The 15490-nt window shown below is 39.7% G+C and overlaps 1 protein-coding gene across 1 annotated transcript in view; it reads right to left on the bottom strand.

Annotated features, from left to right (window-relative positions):
- The window catches only part of RGS22 (regulator of G protein signaling 22), a 144223-nt gene that overhangs the window by 74513 nt on the left and 54220 nt on the right, over positions 1-15490 (bottom strand). The window contains exons 12-14 of the mRNA XM_062189865.1: positions 8073-8187; positions 5904-6029; positions 4381-4482 (exon numbers count right to left, since the gene is read on the bottom strand). Coding sequence (XP_062045849.1) covers positions 4381-4482; positions 5904-6029; positions 8073-8187 — 343 coding nt within the window. The remainder of the gene's footprint in view (positions 1-4380; positions 4483-5903; positions 6030-8072; positions 8188-15490) is intronic.

The raw sequence follows: 15490 nt of genomic DNA, 5'->3' as shown, positions 1-15490 counted from the left end.
TATCAAAATACCAATGATATTCTTCACAGAAACAGAAAAAGATAATCTTTTTTTAAAAGAATTATTTTATTTATTTGAAAGAGTTACACAGAGAGAGAAGGCTAGGCAGAGAGAGAGAGAGAGAGAGAGAGAGAGAAAGAAATCTTCCATCCACTGGTTCACTCCCCAGATGGCTGCAATGGCCTGAGCTGTGCCAATCCAAAGCCAGAAGCCAGGAGCTTCTTCCAGGTCTCCCATGTGGGTGTGCAGGGGCCCAAGGACTTGGGCCATCTTCTACTGCTTTCCCAGGCCACAGCAGAGAGCTGGATCGGAAGAGGAGCAGCTGGCACTTGAACGGGCACCCATATGGGATGCCGGTGCTGCAGGCTGGGGCTTTAACCTGCTACGCCACAGTGCCAGCCCCAGAAAAAAAATAATCTTAAAATATGTATGGAACCACAAAAGACACCAAGTAGATAAAGCAACCCTGAGTACAAATAACAAAGTTGGAGGCATCATAATACATCACTTCAAAACATACCACAAAGCTATAGCAACCAAACAGCATGGTACTGGCATGAAAACAACACACAGACCAATGTAGCAGAATAGAGAACAAAGAAATAAATCCTTGTATTTAGAGCCAACCAATTATCAACAATGGCAGCAAGAACATAATTGTCAGAGAAAGGACAGTTTCTTTAATACATAAATGGTGCTAGAAAACTGAATATTTATATGCAAAAACAAACAACAAAATTAGACTCCCCTCTTGCATCTCTCCTTATACACAAAAATCAACTCGCAGTGGATTAAACACTTTAAAATAAGGCCTGAAACTGAAACTATTAGAAGAAAACAGAGGAACTAGTACAGGACATTCATCTGGACAAAAAAAGAAGAAGAAGAAAAGTTGGATATGATCCCAAATTGACAAATGGCATAACAAAAAAAAAAAGTTTTTTTATTTATTTTTATTTTTATTTTTTATTTTTTTTGACAGGCAGAGTGGACAGTGAGAGAGAGAGACAAAGAGAAAGGTCTTCCTTTTGCCGTTGGTTCACCCTCCAATGGCTGCCGCGGTAGGCGCGCTGCGGCCGGCGCACCGCGCTGATCCGATGGCAGGAGCCAGGTGCTTCTCCTGGTCTCCCATGGGGTGCAGGGCCCAAGCACTTGGGCCATCCTCCACTGCACTCCCTGGCCACAGCAGAGAGCTGGCATGGAAGATGGGCAACCGGGACAGGATCGGTGCCCCAACCGGGACTAGAACCCGGTGTGCCGGCGCCGCAAGGCAGAGGATTAGCCTAGTGAGCCGCGGCGCCGGCAAAAATAAAAAGTTTTTGCATAGCAAAGGAAGTGATCAGCAGATGAAAAATATCAGAAAATATTTGCAATCTATTCATCTGACAAGGGATTAGTATCTAGGATACATAAGGAACTCAAACAACTCAACTGCAAATAAACAAATAACCTGACTTAAAAATGGGAAGTGACATGAATTGACCTCTCTCAAAAGAAAACACACACAAGTGGCAAACAAGTCCATGAAAAAAATGCTCATTATCACTAATCATCAGGGAATTTCAAATCAAACCACAATGAAATGGTATCCAACCTGTAATAATGGCTATTACCAAAAAGCTAACAACCAATGCTGACAAGAATGTGGAGGAAGGAGAGTTCTTCAACACTATTGGTAGGAACGTAAATTCGTACAACTGTTTGGGAAAACAGTAGAGTTTCCTCAAAAAGCTAGAAATAGAATTACATATAATCCAGCAACCCCACTACTGAGTGTACATTCAAAGGAAGTGAGGTCAGTATGCTGAAGAGACACCTGTACTCACATATTTAGTGCAGTACTATTCACTACAGTCAAGATATGCCATCAGGCCCAGTACTGTGGCATAGTGGGCTAAGCCTCCGCCTGCGGTGCCAGCATCCCATAGGGATGCAGGTTTGAGTCCCAGCTGCTCCACTTCTGAGCTGGCTCTCTGCCATAGCCTGGGAAAGCAGCAGAGGATGGCCCAGGTGCTTGGATCCCTGCACCCGTGTGGGAGACACAGAAGAAGCTCCTGGCTCTTGGCTTCGGATCAGCCCAGCTCCAGCTGTTGTGACCACTTGGGGAGTGAACCAGTTCGGGGAAGACCTTTCTCTGTCTCTCCTTCTCTCTGTCCATAACTCTACCTCTCAAATAAATAAATAAAATCTTTAAAGAAAAAGATATGGAATCAACCTAAGTGTCGTCAACAGATGAATGTATTTTTAAAAAAAAGTGCATATAGACACAATGGAATACTATTAAAACATAAAAAATGAATGAAATAGTCATTTGCAGCAACATGGATGGAACTGGAAAACATTATGTTAAGCGAAATAACTCAGGTGTACAAATCAGAAAAATAAGCACTGCATGTTCTCATTTATACACAAAAGCTGAAACATTAATCTCATACAAGTAGAGAGTAGACTAGTGGTTACCAGAACCTGGGAAAGATGTGGGGAAGGAGATGGAGAGAGGTTAATGGACACAGCAGAGATGCAATTGGATAGCAGGAATAGTATCTAATATTCTGTAGCAAAGAAGGGCAAATATGGTTCACAATGAATTGTACATTTAGAAATATCCAGTAGAGAGGATTTGGAATGTTCCCAGTACAAAGAAATGATAATGTCTGAAGTATGGCTATGCCAAATCCCTTGATCTGATCATTACACATTGCATCCATGAATTGAAATCTCATACTGTACCTATATGCATGCACAATTACATGTCAACTAAAAATTTAAAAGAATTTAAATCAAAGTGTATTCTATATAGAGTGGTAGATTCAAAGGTATAGTTTTATTCTGGGGACACAATTAGTTTGAAAGGTTTCACAGGGATGGAAGAAGGTACAAAAGACAGTAGAACCCATGAATGCTTCTTATATTATAGTGCTGTCTCACTAACGTACGTATGTGATGTCAAAAAGCTGCAGTGTTGTCTGTGGTGGCAAGCTGGTCTTCAACTCTTAGTGCTGGTATATGATCCCCCTGGCAAGCTGTTGTTAGAGTCAACAGCTTTTATATCTACACTATGGTGTTAAGAGATAACTACATCTTCCAAGCTCAAAAAGCAACTCCTCTTTTATAAAAGCATGGAAGTAGAGTTATTATTAACCAAAATAGCCTCACTTCATTAAGCAGCTGAAGATCTTTGGAGGAGTACTCTTTGTAGTAATGAAAACAATAAATAACAGATGGTACTTGAGTGCACAGGGGCAACAGGTTATAGGGAGGGGCACACATACAGAATCACAGGTAAAGTATTAACAACAGAACAGTCAACTGTGTGGTCTCAGAGAGTGGTCTGGTTAATCAGAGACATAATTTTATGATTTCGTGGAGACAGATCTGGGCTCTGTAGGAGCTGAGGCCTTATCCTCATGGTAGACGGCACAAAGCTCTATCACTGATTTACAAAGCACATGAAGGCCAGAGTCAGGGTGGTGGCCGTAAGGACATGCAGCAGGATGCTCTGATGTCCTGAGTAAGTTTATGAGATAATAAACAAGATGACCAAGCTAGTTTCCCCAGCACTGTTCAGGGGGAGGTCCTCTGGAGTGGGGTTATTCTGGATTCTAAGAATCATTTAAGTCATCAACAGATAGAGAAGTGATAAGCAGTTTTCTAGGCTTGGAGACTTCTCTCCATAAAAGATCAGAAGAACTTAAGAATAAAGAACTGGAAAGATAAGTCAGCTCAAGTCATAATTCTGTTCCCTCTCCTTCCTCCCCCATAACAGGCCTTTCTGTCTCCTTTTGCAGAGTATCCTCTGTTTCCTCCTCTGTTTTATTTCCTTCCTCCTCTATTTGGCTTCGGGGTGGTCTTGAAACCTTCCTTTCCCCGGCCCTGAGTGCCTGTCCTACATGGCTACACAGGGCCAATTTCACAGAGTCAGCCAACACCCTTTCCTGCCCATGAGACAGGTGAGCAGCCTCCTGTATCCAACAGCTGAGGTCTGCAGGCAGCTCAGAGAACACTGGTCACTACCACCGCTTCCAATCGTTTCAATGATTTACTACGCGTCTCCTCTCAGGGCTCTTTGAAAACACTCAGAACCAACCCCAAAAGGTATAAATTCAAAACAAAGATGAGATGTTCATTATTGGAAAAACAAGTAGTTGGCAGCAAAGCAAAATAAAGCAAACCAAATAAAACAGATAAAACTGAAGACCTACAAGTCAGGTCATAAAACAATATTCTGCTGACATTAAAATAAAGAAATCCCATGGCAACAACGTAACAGATGCCTTTTTTGCCTGCAATCCCAGATTTCTCTTGTTTGGGGCTGGACACAAATTTCATTTCTCTTTGTACTTAGAGCTTCACATGGAACCAACATTATTTACTACTTACTTGTGCTTGCTTGCATACTTTTAAACGGTGAAGTGTTTCTTGGTAGAAAAGCTGATGATAAGCCTGTAGGTCAAACCAAAAGTACACACTGTTCTTCCATAACTGCAGATGGGAAAAGTACATAAATTATTACCACCCAGTTATTAAAGCTCTACAAAGCTTTAATTTCAAATAAATAATTGTTTAGCTCCTTACTGTTACCATAAATCAGGTTCAGTTAAGATGCTTTTAATCTTCTATCACAAATTGGCAATATACAAAATGTGTATTACTATTATCACTAGCATACTATATTTTTGCATGTAATTTTGCTTTTTCTCTCGCACGACTGGTCACTTAAACAGTAAGCATTCCAGTTAATGGTTAAAGAGCTACCATATATTCCTGGCATGAAACCATAATCAAAGTATTCTGATATATGTAAGGGCAAATGTATACCATGGCAGAATTATTACGCTAATAATTGAGCCAGTTAATCTTTTTCATTTGCGCAAAATGAAAACTGATCTTTAAAAACGGGATAATTTTGGCATTCTTTATTGTAATCTGCAATGGACAGAATTAAAAATTAAAGAATCAACAGATATTAACTCTGAATTTAAAAAATATTACATTGAAATAAATTTATCTGAAAATAAACCATTGTTAGTAATACAAATCAATCCTTGTCTGTATTTTATTTTTCTCAATTTTACTAGGATGGAAAACCAAAGAGAATTATAATTGACATGCTTAGATTTTTACTAAGTATTAATATACATTTTCTTAGTAGGTATGGAAATTTAAATACCAAATATTATTTGGGTACTGAATTGTTTCAACATTTTTTTAAAGATTTATTTATTTTACTTGAAAGCAGTTACAGAGAGAGAGAGTGAGAAAGAAGGAGAGAGAGAGAAAGAGAATATCAATCTTCCATCCTCTGGATCACTCCACAAATGGCTACAAAAGGCCAGGACTAGGCTAAATCAAAGCCAGGAGCCAGGAATCCATCCTGGTCTCCCACATTGGTACAAGCACTTGGGCACATTAGCTGGGAGCCTGATCAGAAGTGAAGTGGAGGCCGGCGCCGTGGCTTAACAGGCTACTCCTCTGCCTTGCAGCGCCGGCACACTGGGTTCTAGTCCCGGTTGGGGCGCCGGGTTGCCCCTCTTCCAGGCCAGCTCTCTGCTATGGCCCGGGAGTACAGTGGAGGATGGCCCAAGTGGTTGGGTCCTGCACCCGCATGGGAGACCAGGAGAAGCACCTGGCTCCTGGCTTCGGATCAGCGCGATGCCTGGCCGCAGCGGCCATTGGAGGGTGAACCAACGGCAAAAAGGAAGACCTTTCTCTCTGTCTCTCTCTCTCTCTCACTATCCACTCTGCCTGTCCGAAAAAAAAAAAAAAGAAGTGAAGTGGAGCAGCCGGGACTTAAACTATCGCCCATACTGGACGCCAGTGTCGGCAGCAGTAGCCACTGAGCCACAATGCCAGCCTCTACTACTTAAATTAAGAAAAATTACATTTAAAGAATTATTTTCTACCTTGTTCCCTGAATGCTCGCAAAATTTAGTAAAAAAGAATCCAGCTCTATTTTCTACATACAAAGATTGCAACAAATTTTCCATGTCAAATCCTCCTAAGGCACCAACATCTGAGGTGGTTTTAACCTAGGGAACAAAACAGAAGTCCATTATCTACCCGAAAACATTGTAATTTTTTTATGGCATGGCACAACAGGGCTTCACAGATTCTGCCAGACTATCATTTTCTCACTAGTTTATTTTGGTTTTGTCCTACAAATGCAATTATTAATGCAGTATGCTTGCATCTGTCATGTAAGTTCATTTATGAAGCCCAATTATAGCAGAATTCTTTTCATTATAAACCAATCTGATCCCAAGCTTAATACTGAAGCAACTTCCCAACCTCAATTATTTTCATGTTTCAGACAGAGTGATACCACCTTAGGAGTCTTCCAAATCGCAGTTGGTGGCCTCCTTCCTACATATTTACTGTTATTTTAGCCTTGAGGTGCTGCTATGACAGCTACAAGAGGGTTATAAAAAGAATGCTCTCCAAGGCCTCTCAGTGCTGCTCATTAACTGTCCTTAGGGGGGCTCCTCCTTGGACAGTCTCACCCCATGCAGGTCATGGCCTGCGGAGAGTAAACGGCAGGATAAGTTCTCATAAAACTGCTGTTTATGGCTTCTCTGCCAACAATGCTGGCAGCCCTAATATCTTTCTTGAAACACAGAGAACCGGCTATTTCTGCAAGCACAGGAGTGGTCCCAGAACAGGAAAGGGGATCTGCTATTCACATTTGTTTTGTATAACTCAGAGTTCCCTGTGATCTTGACACAAGTATAACGTGAACAATTTGGAGTATAAGCAAGCTTCCAGCTCTTTCCCTGTCACACTGTCTCTCTGCCTTCCTCTTTATCTGATTGATAAACAAATTGAGGTGAGAACTTAATGTTTTTATGATGTTTCACTATCAGCATTCCAAACCAAAAAAAAAAAAAAAAAAAACACCACATTATTTTAGTAAGAACAAAATCCTAATTAGAAGAAAATGAAATATTTTCTTAGGACAATACAGTTAGACAAAATTATAGCTAAATGTTCAGATTTGGCTTACACTGCTGCAGTTTCTACCTAAATGATACAATCCTTGGTGAATATGAAATTTTTACCTAGAATTGAAACATTAAATCCACATCAACAAGGTAACCACCCTCTGGAAATACCGTGCTTTTTAAAAATCCTATACTTCTGAGCCCAAATCCCTCCAATCTAAAGGCAGGACGCAGCCCCCTGTCTGTGTCCCTTAGCCCATGGTGTTCCTGCCTTCCTTTTATCAAAAGGAATTCACTGACTTGAGGGAGTGGTCCAGCTGGCCTGACAAGGTTCCAACCAATGGACTCAAGTAATTTGCTTGTCCAGATAGATAGATGCAAAACTCGAGGTCAGTATTGTCTGGAAGCATTTGTTTAGGGAACTCCAAGACTGGGGCAGAATGTAACGGCCACCTGCACATAACTCCTAGACCAAGGGAAGCCCACCGGGCCCTCATAAATTCCCTCAACAGCACGGTATCACTGACCAATCAAAGGAGGGCCATGAGCACCACTAATGAACCAGGAATTTGGACACCAACTGATCACACACCTCGCAACCCCGATTTCAATCTAAAAGAACCTTCACCCCTAACTACTAACTACTCGGGGAGCCTGGGAATTAAGCAGACTGGGAATTAAACCTGGGAATGAGCTGCTGGGCTCCTTGTCCTGCACTTTGCAATACATACTTTCTTCCACTACCCCATGCCAGTGATTGATTTTCTGTGCATTAGGTGAGTGGACCTGGTACAGGGATTCTATGGCAACACCTTCAACTAGTTTGGAGTATTGTCTGGCAACAACATCAAATATCACTTTTACCACATTAAGATACTAGAGGATCTTATTTTGTGTCTGAGGTCTCATCACACCCAAAGTGGGACACAGTTTCAGTAACCAATGCAGTACACAGTAGCCACCATACAATAAAAGGAAACTAAAGGGAAAATTTTGTGTAAATATCCTTTTGCAAGGCAAAATAAAATGTGTTGCTTAGTAAATATTAAGGTAAATCAATAAAAATTCTCTAAAATCAGGGAAAATTGATCAGTTAGATTAGGAACCAGGTTCTCCAGTCCTTAAAATACTTACCTTTTGTTCTTCTGTGTAAGTGTATCTTCTATCCAGCTGGGGCTTCAGACATTCAGAAATGTCAGTAAAAGATGTTAGATGAACAACTCTGCTGTTTTTTGAGGCGAGCTTTGACCTAAATTATAGGGATGAGAACTTTCTGATCAACAAATAAATTTGGAGTACTTTTGCTATACGCAGCACCACATCTGAGGAGAGCTTCTGAACAATGTGAGGGGATCAGAAATGAGTAACAAACAAACACCTGCTCCAGCCCTGAACAAAGGTTTGAGAAAATGAGACCTCATTACATGGAAAGACAATTCTCAAAATAACTGCTGATTGAATGAGATCAAGAGTGTATGTGATAGATGATAAAATTACTGGAATGGATAATAAATACTGTGGGAGTGTAAGAATGAGAAGTCTTTTTGAGTTGTATTAGTGGAAAAAAGAAATGAGGGTTTTTTTGAAAAATTAGTAGGATATATATTCTGTGTATATGTCTTTGTGTGCAGGAGGTTATTTTTTTAGATAAGGAGAATAGTGAGAAACAAACGAAGGTAGGTAGGAAAGTCCTTGCTTAAAAAGGCAGCAAAGCGAATTAATGGGCTCAAAGCATGAAGACACTAACAGTTAAGAGCACACTAAATACCGCATATCATAGATTATGCTAAAATGCAACTTCTAATATTTAATTCTCACAGGAAGTGGGATTCCTAGGGAATTATAAGGGTATTTTGGGGTGAGCTAATAGAAGATTTTAAATTAATGACTCCAAGACATTATCTTTTTACATTTTCCTATCCAGCTCCTTTCACACCCTACTGCAATGATTGCAAATCTTATTTTCTAGTGCCATAAAACATGCCTGCTCTGCCTCAACAACACACTTCCACTCCAGTCCATCAGCAGGTTGCCCTACAAATTCTCCCCCAACAAAATGCAGGAACAACATCTTGAGTTTCCACTAACCCCATGCAGCAGACATGGTTCGTTGGCTGACCCAACACCCATTCCCCAAGATCATGCTTCTATATCCAGCATGATTGAGTTTCTGAAGCTAAACGTTCACTTTCCAAGACTCCCTTGCAGAGCAGGGGTAACCATGCGATTCAGCTGTGACTACTGAGATATAAAATGAAATTTGCTGGGGAGTTTCTAAGAAGCGTGTTGTCCTGACAAAAGGGTCAGGGTTCATGGAAATTGCAATTCTCCCTTCCTTCTGACTTGAAAGCCTGCACCACTGATCATGAAGGGAGACCCAGGCTCCAAAACTTCTGATTCACTGAAAATGCTGGCAGATGCCTGCCCTCAGATTTCCTGGTAGGTCAGAAAAATAAGCTCCACACAACTAAGCCGTGGCTAGCCAGGTTTATTATTTGCAGTTGAAAGCATTCTTAAATATTCAATGAACATTTTCACCCGCATCCATCCTTTTTTTTTTTTTTTCTCTCTTGTCTCAGAAAGAGGAGCCCCACCTCCAGGCCATGGTTAATCTCTTAGTTCTTTAATCCTTCCCCCATTCCCTTTTGGAAATGGAGCGCGTCTTTCTTTCTCAGGTGTCTTCAATTTCTCCATTTCCACTGGGTTCTAGTCTGTGTGTATCAGTGGATCAGGTCTCCTCTACCTTAACACCCCCCTTTCTGACGAAAACAGAAACATACCAAAATGTATGGGGTGTAGATAAAGAGGTGCTTAGATATTTGAGAGCTGTGGAAGCCAATTTTAGAAAAGAAAAATATCTCAAATCAATAAAGTATCCTTCCACCTTAAAAAAAATAGAAAATGAACAAATTAAACTCAAAACAAGCTGAAGGAAAGAAACAATAGCAGAGTAGAAATAAATGAAACTGAAAAATAAAAACTACTAGTGAAACCAAAAGTTGGCTCTTTGAAAAAATCAATATTATCAAAACTTTAGTTCGACTAACCAAAAAAGAAAGAGGAATCACATAACTTGAATCAGAAGTAAAAAACACGTCACTACTGACCCCATAGAAATAGAAAGGATTGTGAAGGAATACCACGACTGACTGTATGCCAAGAAATAAGGTAAATGGATTAAATGGACAAATTCCCTGAAAAATTACCAAAAATGACTATAAAAGAAATACAAAACCCAAACAGTTCCAAACCAAAAGATTAAATTAATAATTTAAGATCACTGCACACAGAAAAAGCCCAAGTCCAGAATTCTTCACTGGTATATTCTTACCAGCACATAAAGAACTAACACCAATTCTTGACTAATTCTTCCAAAAATTAAAAGAGGAAAGGACACTTCTCATTCATTCTATAAGGGTGTATCATTCTGTGACACTAAAGCCAAAGATATTACAAGAAAAGAAAACTATGGATCAACAGCCTTCATGAATATAGAAACACATGCCCTCAACAAGATACTAGCAAGCTGAATCCACGGAGATTTAAAAAATATCATATACCAGAGCAAATGAGGCTTATCTCAGGAACGAAAAGTTAGTTTAGCATCCAAATATCAATGAGTGCTCATCACATTATGGATAAACTTCAAGAGTCACATGGTCACCTCAAAAGATGCAGAAAAAGCATTTGACGAATCCAACACACATTCATGATTTAAAAGCCAAACAAAATCCTTCCTTAATATGATGGAGAATCTATGAAAAAACCTACAGCTCATACCACATTTAGTGTTAAAACTGGGAACAAGACAAAAAGGTCTGTACTTTTTTTTTTTAATAGAAAGCTTTTATTTAATAAATGTAAATTTTATAAGTACAACTTTACAAGTTCTTCCTCCCTTACCCACCCTCCCACCTCCAAACCGTCCCTCTTCCTATTCCCTCTCCCATCCCATTCTTCATTAAGATTCATTTTTAATTATCTTTATATACAGAAGATCAACTCTATACTGAGTAAAGAGTTCAACAGTTTGCACTCACACAGACACACAAAGTATAAAGTTCTGTTTGAAGATTAGTTTTACCATTAATTCTCATAGTACAACACATTAAGGACAGAGATCCTACATGGGGAGCAAGTGCACAGTGACTCCTGTTGTTGATTTAACATCTGACACTCTTATTTATGATGTCAGTGATCACCCGAGGTACTTGTCATGAGCTGCCAAGGCTATGGAAACCTCTTGAGTTCACAAACTCCGACATTATTTAGACAGGGCCATAATCAAAGTGGAAGTTCTCTCCTCCCTTTAAAGAAAGGTACCTCAGAAGGTCTGCTCTTACCACCTCTACTCATCATCGTACTCTATGGTCTAACCACAGCAAAAGGTATCCTGATCTAAAAGAAAAATTAAAACAGTCCTTACACTCAGACTATATGTTCTTATACAGAAAAATAAGAGATTCAACCAAAAGATTAAAATAAATTTAGTAAGACCACAGGATATAAAATAACTATATAAAAATCAATGTATGTAGGGCCAGCATTGTGGCAGAGTGGGTAAAGTCGCCACCTGTGACGCTGGCATACCATATGGGCACCAGTTCATGTGTCAGTTGCTCCACTTCCAATCTAGCTCCCTGCTAATGTGCTTAGGAAAATAACAGAAAATGGCCCAAGTGTTTGGGTTCTTACAATCAACATGGGAGACCCAGATGAAGCTCCTGGCTCCTGGCTTCAGCCGGGCTCAACCCTGTCTATTGTGGCTATCTGGGGAGTGAACCAGTGGATGAAGATCTCGCTGTCTCTCCTTTCTCTGTAGTTCTACTTTCAAATAAATATTTTTTTAAAATCATCAGTGTACTTCTATACAACAACAATGAACAATCCAAAAATGACATTAAAAGAAAACATTTCCATTCCCAGTAGCTTCAAAAAGAATAAAAATACTTAGGAATAACTTTAACAAAAATACTTTCTCCTAAATCAATAACTTTTAACTATGATTCTAATTAACTCCAAATATGTATATTGAATTTTTCAAAAGGTAAACTATGGAATACTACTCAGTAATAAAAGGCACCAACTATGGATGCATGCAAAAACTTAAACAGATCTCAAGAGAATTACACTGAGAGGAAAAAATTCAGTATCCAAGGTTGCATATTCATGATTCTATAACATTCTTATTTTACACTTGTACCTAACGCACAATAATTGTACCTATTTGTGAGGTACAAAGTGATATTTTCATGTAAGTATACAAAGTATAATGACCTAATCGGGCAACTGGTATATCCACCATCTCAAACGTTTATTATTTTATTGGGCTGGGAATATTCAAAATCCTCCTTCCTAACTATTTTGACATACGCAGTTGTGGTCAACCCTAGTTACTCGACTAGATAGAGTCTGATGATGACAAAATCATAGGTAGAAAATGCAGTAGTAGTTGCCAGTAGCTGGAGGAAGAGGGAGTGGGGAATGTAGATGTGACTATGAAATGGTAGTACAATGGATCCTCGCAACAAAACTGTTTACTGTCTCAACTCTGGTGACAGTCAAATCAAAGTACAGCTGTGATGAAACTGGACAGAATTAACACACACATACACACCCAGGGGCATATAAAATGTATGAAATTTGGCAAGGAAGATGGACTGTATAAAATGACAACTTCCTGGTTCCATATTATGATACAATTATGTAAGACATTATCACTAAGGATTCTGAATGAAGGTTATATGGCATCTCTCTTATTATTTCTTAAAAGTATGTGTACCTACAATTATCTCAAAATGAAAGTGAGAAGAAGAGCAGACTATACTAATTGGTTCTTCTTCATCTCTAATATATCCTTTAAGCTACTGTCATTTATCTCTGTAACAGTAGCACTAACTGTCACTGACCAATAGTACAGAACACTTGCTGCTGTTATCTTGACTACTCTGCAACATTTAACCTCCTCTCGAAAGTCTTCCCTCGCTAGGCTTCCAGGATACCACCCTTTCCTCTCCTGGGCATCTTCCACTCTCAGATGTCTCTTTCTTGTTCTCCTCTTCAGATTATTTATTCTCTGCCTTTATTGTAAAGCTTGACAACTCGGCTCTTCCCATTCTATTCTACTCTTTTCCTCTCTCCCCATCGTCTCATCCACATGCCCAGCTTCAACTACAAGCTAAAGCGTAATGCTTTCCAGGGCCAGTGCTGCAGCAAAGCAGGTAGAGTTGCCACCTGCAGTGCTACCATCCCTAATAGGCGTTGGTTCGAGTCCCGGCTGCTCCACTTCAGATCCAGCTCTCTGCTAATGGTCTGGGAAAGCAGCAAAAGATGACCCAGGTGCTTGGACCGCTACCACCCAGGTAGGAGATCCAATTGCAGTTCCAGGCTTCTGGCTTCAGCCTGTTCCAGCTCTGGCCGTTAAGGCTACCTGGGGAGTGAACCAGCAGATGGAAGACCTCTCTCTTCTGTCTCTCCCTCTCTTTTGGAAACTCTTTCAAATAAATAAATAAATATTAAAAAAAAAAAAAACAGTGTGATGCTTCCCACAAACACTTTTTATTTATAGACTTTAATCTCTCTCCTGGACTCCAGACTTTTATTTCAATTACTTTGGAAATGGATATCTCAATGTATAGCCTAATATATTTTATATTTTTACTGATATACAATTCACATTTTCTTTCTTTTTTTTTTTTATTTTTGACAGGCAGAGTGGACAGTGAGAGAGAGAGACAAAGAGAAAGGTCTTCCTTTTTGCCGTTGGTTCACCCTCCAATGGCCGCCGCGGTAGGCATGCTGCGGCCGGCGCACCGCACTGATCCGAAGCCAGGAGCCAGGTGCTTATCCTGGTCTCCCTCGCCAGTGCAGGGCCCAAGCACTTGGGCCATCCTCCACTGCACTCCCTGGCCACAGCAGAGAGCTGGCCTGGAAGAGGGGCAACCGGGACAGGATTGGTGCCCCGACCGGGACTAGAACCCGGTGTGCCGACACCGCAAGGCGGAGGATTAGCCTATTGAGCCGCGGCACCGGCCCAATTCACATTTTCAGTACATATAATCTGTGTTGGAAAAGATGTGGAGAAATTAAACACAATCTATTTTTATCTCATCCTTCAAGAGTATCTTAGTCTCTCTATTTATTCATTCAACAAATATTAACTGAACACATACTATGTGCCAGAAACTGTACTATATACCTCAGTACTTACCTAGACAGTGTCTCAAACGGAATCACCCATCTACTGCCTCTAATTCTACTTTACCTCCTTCTGAGGACAGCAAGTTCATAGAAAATAAAGTAAAAATCATGCTTAAACACATGAGAAAATGTTCAACTTCAGTCAAAATCAGAAATACTATCTCTAAAATCTATCTAGCTAAGAAAGGTAGTACATAGTATGTTAGTGGTGATATGGTTTAAAAAAAAAATAAAGAAGCCACATTCAAACATGCTACAGGGAGTATAAATTGTGACAAGTCCTATGAGAAAACACTGGGTAATATCCACTAGATACTAGTGGTATTGATATTAGCACATCAAGTCTGACTCAGAAATCATACCTTTTAAAAATTTATCCTACAGAAATACACATGAGAAGACTTCAAAAAGATCATGGAAAACAGAACCAAAAGTCTATTGTTATGCAAAGATATTTTGATATCCATGCATAGTTTTTCACAATGCACATTTTTCAAGAACCTTTTTTAAAAAGATTTATTTATTTATTTGAAAGTCAGAGTTATACAGAGAGAGGAGAGGCAGAGAGAAAGACAGAGAGGTCTTCCATCTCCTGGTTCACTCCCCAGTTAGCTGCAATGGCTGGAGCTGTGCCAGGAGCTTCTTCCAGGTCTCCCACATGGGTGCAGGGGCCCAAGGACTTGGGCCATCTTCTACTGCTTTCCCAGGCCATAGCAGAGAGCTGGATTGGAAGAGGAGCAGCCGGCACTTGAACTGGTGCCCATATGAGATGCTGGCACTTCAGGCCAGGGCGTTAACCCGCTGCAACACAGCGCTGACCCCCCTTTAAGAACTTTTTAAAAATTCTCCCAAAATATATGGATTTCAAAATAATTTTGCAACAAAATAAATTTATCTTTTAATTCAATTTCCCACAAACTCTTTGAAGTACCCTCCTGTATGTATGAAACAGCAAATGTAAAATATTCATTGTAATAGCAAAAAAAAAAAAAGCCAAGTCATGTCATTCAATAAAACATATAAATAAAGTGAAAGATAACCACCTATAAGAGGAGATAAGACAAGAAAATGTATGAGAATCAAAACAGACTATGGCATAGCCATTGATATATTTCATTCACTGCCAGGAAAGAAATTCTAAGACATGTTAATTTTTAATAAAAGAAAAAGCCCAACAAGATACAGAATAAATGTATAGCATGCCACTACCTTTGAACTATGTGTTTATTTACGATTTAATTTAATTTGAATGAAGTGACACATAAACTCTCAAGTTGTTATCTAGTACATAAAGAATAATTTTTTTTTTGGACAGGCAGAGTTAGACAGTGAGAGAGAGAGAGATGGAGAGA

The sequence above is a fragment of the Lepus europaeus genome, chromosome 4, assembly GCF_033115175.1.
Source record: "Lepus europaeus isolate LE1 chromosome 4, mLepTim1.pri, whole genome shotgun sequence".
NCBI lineage: Eukaryota > Metazoa > Chordata > Mammalia > Lagomorpha > Leporidae > Lepus > Lepus europaeus.
The sequence above is the reverse complement of the archived record's forward strand: the minus strand, read 5'-3'. Positions and strand labels throughout refer to the sequence as shown.